The following is an 11,081-nucleotide window of genomic DNA, read 5'->3' as shown; positions in this document are numbered from 1 at the left end:
TGGGGGTGTGTGCTTTTTTTTTTTTTTTTTGGCAGGTTTTTTGGTTTGGTTGATTTGGTTTCGGGTTGGGGGGGGGGTGGGGTGGGTAGTTGATTGTTTCCTGGAAAATAAATCCTGTCTTACTTGTCAATCACATATGCTTAATCAACAAGGGTATCTTTTTACATGTCAGTTCTGTAAATTCATTCATAAATCTGAAGTCAGCCTGTATGTTTTTATGGTAGAATCAGAATGCTTTAAATAAGATTAAAAATTGACCTACAGGTGTCTGAAAAAAAAGGGGCAGAACTTGGCCTTAGTGATAAAGCTTAGTTAATGTTGTGATAATCGCTTAGGGAGCCTTGGCTCTAATGGCTAAACTCAACTTTGGCTAAATCACCTGGCTGAGCACGTAGATCAGTCTGTCTTTAAACAAGTCCTTGTCTTGAACAGACCTATGAGCTTAGATGGATCCTCTCCCAGTGAGGAGATCCAGAGTGCTGTGAATTGGTTAATGCTTCTTGGTGAATTCATACGAAGACTTCTGCTTTGGGAATAATATTCAAGTAACAGAGTAATGGCAATACTATGTAAAACATGAAGATTTTGTAACTTTGAACTTCATTGCTCAGAGTGTTCTGTAGTCACTAGTTTTTGTGATCAGACTAGATCTTCAGGAAGAAACATGGAAATGCTTATTTTTGAATCTTAAATTGGCTCCATTTAATTCCAAGGCACAATGCTTCTACGTTCCAAAAACTGTTTAAGATAAAAGTTCCCTGCACAAATGTCTCTACATAAGCTTAATGCCCATCAGTTCTCCTTTAGTGGTGTCATTGCTATTTGAAAACCATCTTCTTTTGTCACAAGTGTAAAAAAAGTAGGGAAATGTGGTCATGTTTTCCTTTATTTTTACAGGGTAACTTACAGCTGCTGCAGAGCTGCCTTGCTGTGTTAAATGGTGACACATAAGCTACGCTCCGTCCTCCCACTGACAAGGGCTGCCCTCCTCTGGATTTTGTTTTCATGACTTTAAATAGGCATTTACAGTTCCCTGGAGAAACATTTGACAAAGTGCATATAAAGCAAGCTCCTCCTTTCAGAAGAATTAAAACAAACACCTGAAAGTAGCTCCAGACTATATGAAGCAACAGCATACTTGTTATACATACGTATTCATGTTTATTTAATCATTATATGCTTTCATTGTTCAGAAACCAAATGCTCGTTTTTTTGTGAAAACAGCCAATATAATTATGTTCATGTTATGAATACTATAATACAGCTGCCAATCTTATTTACCTTTGTAAGTACTTTCTGAAGTTAACCATTTGAAGCACATTGTTCAAATGGCCTAAATATTACCATTAGATATTTGAATATTGTTACTATAATGGCATTGTATACACTGTCTTTGTTTGTTTGTTGTTTTTTTTTTTTCCATGTACTGATATCAAGAAACTTAATCTTTTTTTTCAATTGTGAACATTTCTTAGAAATTTTGGAGAACTTTGTGTAACCTTTGTAACTATGATTTAAAAAGGAAAGCAAATGCGTTAGTATGTTTGCCTTAACTTGTAGACTAATCCAATTATTGTAAAATAAACCATGAAATCAATGATTTTTCTAAAATTATGCAGACATTGTATCATCTGTAAGCTTAATATTTTCTAGTAAATCAGATTAATTTAATTAGCTTTTTCTCTATTCACCCTGTAAAACCATTGAGCAAGTATTGGATTGGTCTGGCACTACTCGCCCAGTAATTTCTCACTTGCATTCTCAGGTTTATCTGTTTGTCTGTGACTTTCCTATCCAGTGTACTTAAAATTGTTTCGAGCTTGGTGGCTGACTGTAATTTCTTTTGCAGAATTTCTTTGGCTTTTCAGAGAACTTCTTGGGTTTCTTTCCAGAAAGGGGAAATAAAGTAGCAGAAAGGAGTTCAGAAAATGGGTTAAGATATTGATGAAAGGTAATACTGCCGCACTTTGGTACAGGTAAGGAGCTTTGCTTGAGAACAGAAGTGAAGGTATCCAGTAAACGAGTGCCTGGAAAAGATCTCATTCTGCTAACTGGACTTAAAGCTATGAGTCTGGTTTTTATCTGTTGTATTGCTTTGTCTCTCTTAGTTGAACCATGAAACTTTTCCAAGAGGTGCTGTTCTGCTGTGTAATTTCAGGATGTTGTAAAATTAGGCTTTACTTAATGAATTGCTCTTCACAGTGGTATTCCTTGCTTCATATGAGTTTTTAGACCTTGTATGGAGCAGCAGAATTTTGGGTGAATGGGATGTTTGGAGGTGCAGATCTGTGTAAGTCAATGTCTCTGTGATTACAGACTCCCTGTACGCCCGCACAGAGGTGTGTGGTTTGGGGTTGTGTTGCTTTTTTTCCTGAACAGGGTGAACTGCACAGTGTAGTACGCTTATTACCCTGCTGCCTTGCGCATCGGAGAGTTTCAGAGGCAGAGACATTTCTTAGCTGAACATGCTGTTTGCCTTGTGCGTCGAGTTGTGTACGCATAGCCTCAGACTTTGATTACCAGTGCCCAACAGCTATTAGCAACTCACCTGCTATATATAATGTTTTCCAGCAATTGCTACTACACTAATACTGTGCTGTTCATCTTCCAAATATAACAGGTATAATTCCTAAGGAACTCATCTATAAATAGACTATAAGGGACAAAGATTACAATGTACATACAGTTAACAAAATTGTAAATATTTTAATTAGGATGTGGGAACAGTTTTTAGATTAGTCCTCGTTGTTCAGTGTGACTGGCTCATTAAATCTTTTTCAAGCCTCTTGGTATCGGGTGTGTCTCTTAAACCCCGCCTCTGTAACTGGAGAAACGGATTTAAACGCGGCCCGGGGCTGGCAGTTCCAAAAGGAAGCGCCCCCCCGGGCCGGGAGGCCGCTACCCACCGTGGGAGCAGACCGGCTGGCTCCGTGGCTGGCTGGTAACCGCTGCGGCCGACCCGCGGGACGACGCCGGTGCGGGCGGAGCTCGGCCGCCGGAAGCTGGCAGAGGCCCCGGAAGGGGCCGGGCCGGGCCTGGCTTCAGCGGTGGGCTGGTAGTGGTTGCCGCCATGAGCTGCCTACGGGAGGAGGATGACCCGTACCTGGTGGAGGAGCCCAGCGACGAGGAGCGAGCGCTCAGCAGGTGTGGGCCGCTCCCCGCTGTCGCCTGGAGTCTCCTGGCGGGGGTTTGGGGAGCGGCCGCGGGCCCGGCGGGGTGGCAGGCCCGAGCGCTGCGGTGCGCGGTGGGGCCGCCCGTGGGTCGCGGCAGGATCGATCACCGCAACGATTCTGCCGCGGTTGTCTTCCCTGAACCCGGTGTGTTTACACCTGTAACCGTGCAACCGCCAGTGTGTAAACAGCTCTCTGCTCCGACGCGGAGCCGCGCTGACCGGAGCCTCAGAGGCAGGCTGTCAGGCCGCAGCCTGAAGCTCTTCTGCATCAAAACTAGTAATAGAATATTGTAATAATATATTTCTTATAAACACATGGGCGCTTCCCAGTGCAGGCACACAGTTCAGGTGTTCGTTGTCTGTGTGACTCGGTGTTGTAACCTGTTTGTAATAATTTGGTGTGTAACCCTTACATATCTGTAGCTCAGAGGATGAGGTGGATGTGCTCTTACACGGCACTCCTGACCAGAAGCGGAAGCTGATACGGGAGTGCCTCACTGGGGAGAGCGAGTCCTCCAGTGACGATGAGTTCCAAAAGGAGATGGAAGCGGAACTGAACACCACCATGAGGACTATGGAAGGCAAATGGCAATTGCCAGAAATGGGTAAATCACGCTTAACATCCACTTGCACGTGAAATTGTCAGTTGAGTGGTGTCTGTTTAAGGTGGGCACACTTAAGGTGTGAAGTTAATTCTTGTAGCTGAAGGGTGGGGTTGAGGGGGTGGTGGCAGCTAAGTGCTGTATGAAGCCTGCAGAAAAGCCTTAAAATGGCTGATTGTGTCTGCAGAAGATATTCACCAGGTGCCATTTCAGTGAATTGAATGTTTCATAGAATGGTTTGGGATGAAAGGAACCTTAAAGACCATCTAATTCCAACCTCTTGCAGTGGGCGAGGACACCTTCCACTAGACCAGGTTGTTCAAAGCCCCAGCCAGCCTGTCCTTGAACACTGCCAGGGATAGGGCAGCCAGAAATTCTCTGATAATGCAATATATAATATCCATTCACATGATTTATTTTACACTTGCCTTTTCTAGCCAAAATAATATTAAGTCATCATAAAATGCCTGAAGTTTGCACATGTGCTTTAGAAAGATGACTGTTATCTAGAACTTAAAATTATGAAGAATGTTTGTACAGCATTTAGATTCTGATTCATCCACTCTTGACTTTAAGTACTTAAGCAAGGCACCCAGGCCAGGATCCTAGCAACTCTAAGCCCTTCTCTTTTAATCAATGGAAAAAAATCTGTGAAACAATGTGCCACAGCTGTATTTCTTCCACATGACTGAAGATCTGTGGAGTGTCTGGGACTGCATTGGTTATATGGGGCAAAGGCAGGCATATTTTATGTGGTGTCCTCAATGTCTGAAGGAGTGTACCTCAGGAGAAACCTTCCTTTGAGCTCTACCTGAGGTTCATCTCAGAGTGAGCAGCGTTGCTCCGAGAGAGCACCTGTAAATGAAATGACATAAGCAATGTGGATGATCAGGATGTGGGAGTAAACTGGGAGAGCTATTACTTAATATAACCAGATAAAGCAGAATACTTCTAGATAGAGTAACTTAAAAATGAAGGTTGGTTCTGGGCTGTATACTTGCTGTCCTTTTGTTGGGTTGTTCTTACCACTTCTCTAATTTCACAGGTACATCATCCAGTTCTGGGCAGGCTAGACCTGCTGCCACTTCAAAATACTATGATGACATTTACTTCGATTCTGATTCAGAGGATGAAGATAAAATAGGTAAATGACTGAGGAGAGGAGAGAGGAGGACATCTTTACAGTAGTACTCTCGGATGATTTACAGTCCTCTTGAGGCATTAAGGGGCTGTTCCCAAAGGTGGCTTTTTGGGGAGAATTACTAGCCTGTATCATCTCAGTGTGCTTCCTGCAACTTCATGATGCATGTATGTATCCCAGTGTATGTAAGGTGTGTTAATGCTTTGGGGTGAGGAGAATGAGCTAGACCCTTAGATTTATTGCGAGTATGAAAAAAGAAAAACTGGTATTTTGATTACTTAAGTAGAGAATCGTCATATGTCTGAGGGATGTAACATGCACAAATCTTTCCAGTTACACAGGACATCCGGAAAACCATAAAACATCAGCAGCGTCGGATTCTTTCCAATGATGAACTGCTGTACGACCCAGAGGAAGACAGTAGAGACCAAGAGTGGGTAGACTCACAGAGGAGGGGGTAAGAGACCAGAATAAATATTTGAATTGTAGGATGCTTAACATAAGCTGAAAATGTAAATGAAAATGGTTAATATGGAGAAAAAGCTCATGCTGTCAAGTCCATTCAGTGAAAATATTTTTATTTAGTTTATAGCAGGTGAAACTTAAAAGCCTGTAAAATTTTTATATGTATGCAATGGAAGTCAAGTCTTCAAAATTCCGCAATGTCAAAAGTTGCACTTTTTTAAAACTCGAGACTTCCTAGTTCTGCAAGCCAGATTTGTCAACAGATCTCATCTAAACAACTGTGCAGTGGATGAAAAGGTTGTGAGGTACTTTGCTGAATTAATCTCTGTTCCTGCTAATTGGTTTTAGTTTTAGAAAACTTTTGGTTTTAGTTTTGGAAAACTTTTGATTTTTAGCAAGCTACAAAATGTTCAGGTAAAATAGGAACAGCACAAAGGTGCTTTACTGAGGGGTTTTGAAGGGTGAAGTAGAAAATGATTGTTGCAGGAAAAGTAAAATTCTCCACATAAATCTTATGAAAAGGATAATATTAGTATATGTTCCCTGCACTTGAGATACCCACCTTGTTGGAGGAGAGGGTCATTAGGCACAAATTCTTGTGCTGGATGTATTTGTCTCACCAAATGAAATCCTTCCTACAAAGTAAATGAAAAGACTGGTATAGTTTTTCTCTGGTTTATATATTCATGTGCTTTGAGTTACTGACAAAGGTGTCCAGAAGGAGACGAGTATTAATTGACGTATTTTAACATAAAAAAGGCTTGACAGTTGAACTGATATGCCTGACAGCAAGAGCATGTGGTGTCATTTGTTGTCTCTACTTCCTCCTTGCCTGAATTGCTAGGTACCGTAATCAAAGGGTGCCGCAGCAGCAGCAGATACCTACAGCTGTTCCAAATAGTGATGCTGTTTTGAATTGCCCTGCTTGCATGACAACCTTATGCCTGGACTGCCAGAGGTAATTAATGAATAACAGAGGGTCTTTTTGAAATGTCTTTTTTTTTGGCTGGTAGTATTTTTAGGGTACTTAATTTGATAAATTGATTTTATCAATTCTGTATTACAAGGTGGCACTAATAAAGAGAAGGTACATACATGTGAATCACATTTAGGGATGAATGCTATTTTGTAAGAATTGCAGTTTAACCTGCAACATGGAGATGAGGAAGAACAGGGAAGAACTTCAGTATAGTGGAGAATGTAAACTATTAAAAAAAAATCATGAGGACTAAACAGGCAGTTGAGGCTGAGTTGTTTTGTTTGTTGGTTTTTTTTTAATATGTTGCCTTGCTATTTAGATGTGTGAAATTATTCCAGGTTATTTTTGTGTAAAAGTGCCTTGTTTAGGGGAGGACTAAGCAAAATCAAGATAGTGTATTCTGGCTTGGTTTCAGTCTCAGCAGTTGTGGTTTTGAGTATAGTTATATTTTAAAATGCTTGGTAAGCATTTAGGTGAGATTCTTCAGTGTGTTTTGCAGCTCTCCAGTATCTGGCTGCACTGCAAAACTAGTTAGTACTGTGAACATGTGCTAAGGAGGGGACTCCTGCACTGGGAGAAAATGAGAAACAAATGTGCGATGAGGAGTAAATGCCTCTCATTTACTGAGTATTTTTGGTGATTGAGGATGAAATTCACAGAAGCCTAAAATCATCAAAGTACTGAGTGCTGTTTCTCTCCCCTTTGCTGGCTTTAGGTACTGCTTGACCCTATTCTACAGTTAAGTATTTCAGTTTGCTAAGCTGGCAGAAAACCATATGGTTTTGGTGTCAGACTGGCCTTTTGTGGGTTTAATAAACTGAAATAACTCAACCCAGCCTTACACAAGCAGTAAAGCCAGCTGAAGTCGAGACAGGATTTCTGCAGCCACCTGTTATGTGGGCTTAGGCTGCTGTAAAACTGCAGCCCGAGGGATGTGGTGTTGAATTGAATTGAACTGCAGCCCTGAATTTTGCTACATACTCCAGTTACACAGTTGTTACACTGATGACAGCTGAAACTGTGTTTTATATTTCATTATAGACATGCTATTTTAAGTGTGGTGTGTCAATGCTTATTATTTATAAATAAGGAATCTCAGGCTTGCAAGACATTTTAGGATATTGGTGCCAGTAGTTGAGTCATTTGCACTCACACCTTCATGATCTTTTGCCTACTGTCAGCTACACATAGCAATGCATAATTCTGTGGTATTCTGAATTGTATCAACCATTGTACTCCGGGGTGTTTATTTCAGCAATAACCAGTGTGTTTTTTAAAATGCTTTAAAAACAGGACAAATGGTTGCAATTCCATTTTTTTAATGTTTTTTGTAGTTGTTAACGTTTGTTTATAAAATTTCATGTTTATTCGGCGTTCAGCTCTTTGACGTGGTACTTGCTGTATTTAATCCCATTTCCAGTGACGATAACAGATTTCTTGGAAGCAGAGTTTTACCAATGGTATGACTTGCATTTTCTCCCCTTCTCTATAGACATGAATCTTACAAAACACAATACAGAGCCATGTTTGTGATGAACTGTGTTGTTAATAAAGAGGAAATTCTGAAATACAGGAAGAAGTCAAAGAAAAGAAATAAGAAAATGAAGCACAACAAAGAAACTACCTCTCTACAGTCAAATCAAGAAGAGGAGGAAGTGTATCATCCAGTACTGTGTACTGAATGCTCAACTGAAGTGGCAGTAATGGATAAAGATGAAGTTTTTCACTTCTTCAATGTTCTAGCCAGCCACTGCTAATGTGCAAAAGCAGCGGGGAAAAAAACCCTGCACCTGCTATAAGACTGTGTTAGAAATGCAGGCGTGTTAGCCTTTTTTAAGTACGATCTCCTAAGTGTACGTTTCATTGGAGAACTTCTAAACTTTGTGCAAAGTTAATGAAGGGAATACAGTTCACAGCATGCATTTGAAAGCAGTATTCTTCCACTCTGTCAGGCGGTTGCATCATTGGGGATTTAAAATTTTGTAAATACAATGTAAGTTTTGTATGTTATGATCATTCTCTGTATATATATTCATTAACTCAGCATGTGTTATAACTGCTGCTTAGAATAAATACTGTATAGTAACTGGTTCACTCTATATTGCTCATTTCTGTGGCACATGGGGAATAACTTTCAGGGTATTTGGCTTCTTTACACTGGTATTCCTGGTAGATCTGCACACAGGTAGGTTTGATAAGGAATTGTCATATTTGGATTTTTGGCCTATTAAGATCTCAAAAATGGAAACTTTCATTTATACAGAGTGGAAGATTAGCTTATATTGAGTTTGCTGGCATGGATAATTTAAATCAAGTATTAATGCTTAGTAATGCAGTTAAGAGCGTTAAATGAATATATGTATATGAAGAAAATACTTTTCTTTCTCCTGTCCTTTTTCCTTACAGTGACACATTTTAAGAAGAAATTTATGGTCAGATCTATGATCGTAGAGCTAGTTCATATGCTTTTTCTGTTTCTTCAGTACGTTTACAACTTTAGGGAAGCATAAAGAGCTTTTGCTACTTGATATTTAGATATCATGCTTAGTCTTTGTTGCCAGTGCAGTGTTAACAGTGGACCCTTCCCTTTTTTTTCTTCTGGGCATGCTTCCAAAAAACCCCTCCCCTTGGGGTTTTTTTATTAGTAAGTAATGTTTCCTCTTTATAGGCTGATATTGTTTTAACACTTCGAGCAGGGCTCTGTCTGAAAAAATTCTCATCTTTATGCTTTTAATAGTACTGGGAAGAATTTGTTACATGTGCTTTGAGGAACTGTCAGAAATAATTAAACTTGGGAGGTAGGAGCCTGGAGAACATACTTCCTCTGTGCCTGGGATGATAATAAAATCTTGTGACTCTCTGGTTACCTTTTGTCCAAGTGTTCAGCCGCTACCTCGACAGTTTTCTTCGTCAAATGTAGGTTAAGTTTGTGCTGCAGGGCATGCTGGCCTCTGTGTAGCTGTCTTTCCATTCCAGGTGAAGTGTGAAGGCTCTGTTGTAGCTCCAGGTTAAGGGTCTTTGCACTGAGCTACTGGAAACGTGAGCGTGTGGGAATGTATGTAGTTCAAGGGCTCAAATGTCGATGTAGGTGGCAGCAGGAAGAACTATGTGATGGCAGTCCCTAAGCAGGGGTAGAATGGAGCTGACAAAGGAGGAGAAACTATACAGAAGAATACTGTCTTCTTAAGGGGCTAACTAGCAAACCTTTTGAGTATGTGCCATACTGAAAAGGCATAAGGGGTGTGGTGGGTTAGGGCAGATTTTGAAGCTGGCATGCCTCTAGATACTGTCTTTCATCCCTTTCTTGCTGTTTCTTCTTGCTTATCATTTGAATTGCAGAGCTTCTAGCTAGGAAGCACAGGAGCAGGCAGGACTGGGACCCGTTTGCCCCACCCATATGGATAATGTTCTTGCACCTTTGAATGGGAGTAATGCTTTAGTTGTGCTGAACACCCCACCTGTCCTTGAACTTTGTACTTGTTTATATAGAAAGGAGGCTTTCATGATTACTGTGTTTTCAAGCAGCAACACTAACACAAGACTTCTCCAGCAGCACTTGCAACAAGCAGCAGCAGTCTTGGATAGGGACTGTGGCTCCTGTAGCCAGTTGCTGCAGGGTATTAATTGTGTGAATGCTCTCCTTTCTTCTTGTGCTGAAGTAAGTCTGAATAGGTAAAGCGTGTCTAAATGTCTTCTGGTTGAATTAAATGTCTTTTCGGATTCTGCCACACAAAATACTTTTTCAGTTATCTGCTAGTACCATGGTTGTATTTTGCAGCTGTGTAAGTAATGCCTGTGTGCATCCTCCTGTGACTCTTGTTTCCTCGTTACTCATTGTGCTAATGGTGCAGCTGAAGGTGTGTGGGGGGGGTTGCTGCAAGAACAGAATCACACAATACAGTGACATAATCACACAACACAGTGACATAATCACAAACAGATTTACTATGCGGGACGAGTATCGATACCAGTTTCTAATCTGCGGTGTGCATGTCTGGCGCACGGGGGCCGGCCCTGCTGCCTCCTGCTGTGCTTAGTCATGGAGCCTGAAGGTTGTGTATACTGCTTTCCAGTGGGCTTCCATCTTCTGTCTTCCAAACTAGAGTGCGACCATAGGCTGCCAACAGGCTTTCTAATCATGCGGTCCCAGGCCAGGCTCTGGGAATTTCTCCGTATCAAGCTGATCAGCAGCCAGGGCAGGGCATCCCACACCCTCTGCTTTCTGGCCCAGGTGCCCTAGGGAAGCACCAAGTTAGCAACAGTTACAGCTAACAGTTGATCTATGGCATCCTTATTCTTCCTGCTCATAAGGGATTAACCTGGTCAGAGTCGGCTGATGTTAAGGTCTCATTTATCTCAGCCATGTTTTTGGGTGGGTTTTGCCCAGTGAAGACAGCCGCTGAGCATTTTCAACATGCTTTCCTTGTGCCCCACGGAGCACAGTGTCCGGGCTTTCGGTACTTCCCAGAACATCGGTTTAGATTACAGAGGATGAGGACAACCGGCTGCAGCACCGTCTCCTGGGCCTGACTCAGAAAGGCAGACCGCTCGGGCTTCACGGCAGCCATGCGATTTAAGGAGGCCGGGTCTCACGGCTCCCTGCAGCGCCGCGGCCCACCCCAGGGCGAGCGAGTCCGCTGACACCCCCATCCGCGCCTCCATTTCAGGGGGCTGCCCGGGCGCGGGGCGGGGCGTGGCGGCGGGAGGGAGGGCGGGTCTCGG

General features: G+C 42.1%; 1 protein-coding gene across 1 annotated transcript; it reads left to right on the top strand.

The window, feature by feature from the left end:
- The first annotated feature begins 2,985 nt into the window (after positions 1-2,985).
- On the top strand, positions 2,986-8,445 carry EAPP (E2F associated phosphoprotein). Its single transcript, XM_062623175.1, has 6 exons — positions 2,986-3,144; positions 3,596-3,777; positions 4,820-4,918; positions 5,249-5,372; positions 6,225-6,338; positions 7,852-8,445. The coding sequence occupies exons 1-6, from the start codon at positions 3,071-3,073 to the stop codon at positions 8,114-8,116; spliced, it is 858 nt and encodes a 285-aa protein (XP_062479159.1). The 5' UTR covers positions 2,986-3,070; the 3' UTR covers positions 8,117-8,445.
- The last annotated feature ends 2,636 nt before the right edge of the window (positions 8,446-11,081 follow it).

This window comes from Pezoporus occidentalis, unplaced genomic scaffold (genome assembly GCF_034315485.1).
Source record: "Pezoporus occidentalis ecotype Australia unplaced genomic scaffold, CSIRO_AGI_Poc_V1 ctg108, whole genome shotgun sequence".
In the NCBI taxonomy this organism is placed as follows: Eukaryota; Metazoa; Chordata; class Aves; order Psittaciformes; family Psittacidae; genus Pezoporus; species Pezoporus occidentalis.
The sequence above is the reverse complement of the archived record's forward strand: the minus strand, read 5'-3'. Positions and strand labels throughout refer to the sequence as shown.

What these genes read in the sequence shown, in the direction of transcription:
- EAPP (XM_062623175.1), top strand. Translation starts at nt 3,071, where the DNA reads ATGAGCTGCCTACGGGAGGAGGATGACCCGTACCTGGTGGAGGAGCCC. An exon ending in GAGGAGCGAGCGCTCAGCAG is followed by an intron (nt 3,145 to 3,595) that starts GTGTGGGCCGCT and finishes ACATATCTGTAG; the next exon opens with CTCAGAGGATGAGGTGGATG. An exon ending in AGAGGATGAAGATAAAATAG is followed by an intron (nt 4,919 to 5,248) that starts GTAAATGACTGA and finishes AAATCTTTCCAG; the next exon opens with TTACACAGGACATCCGGAAA.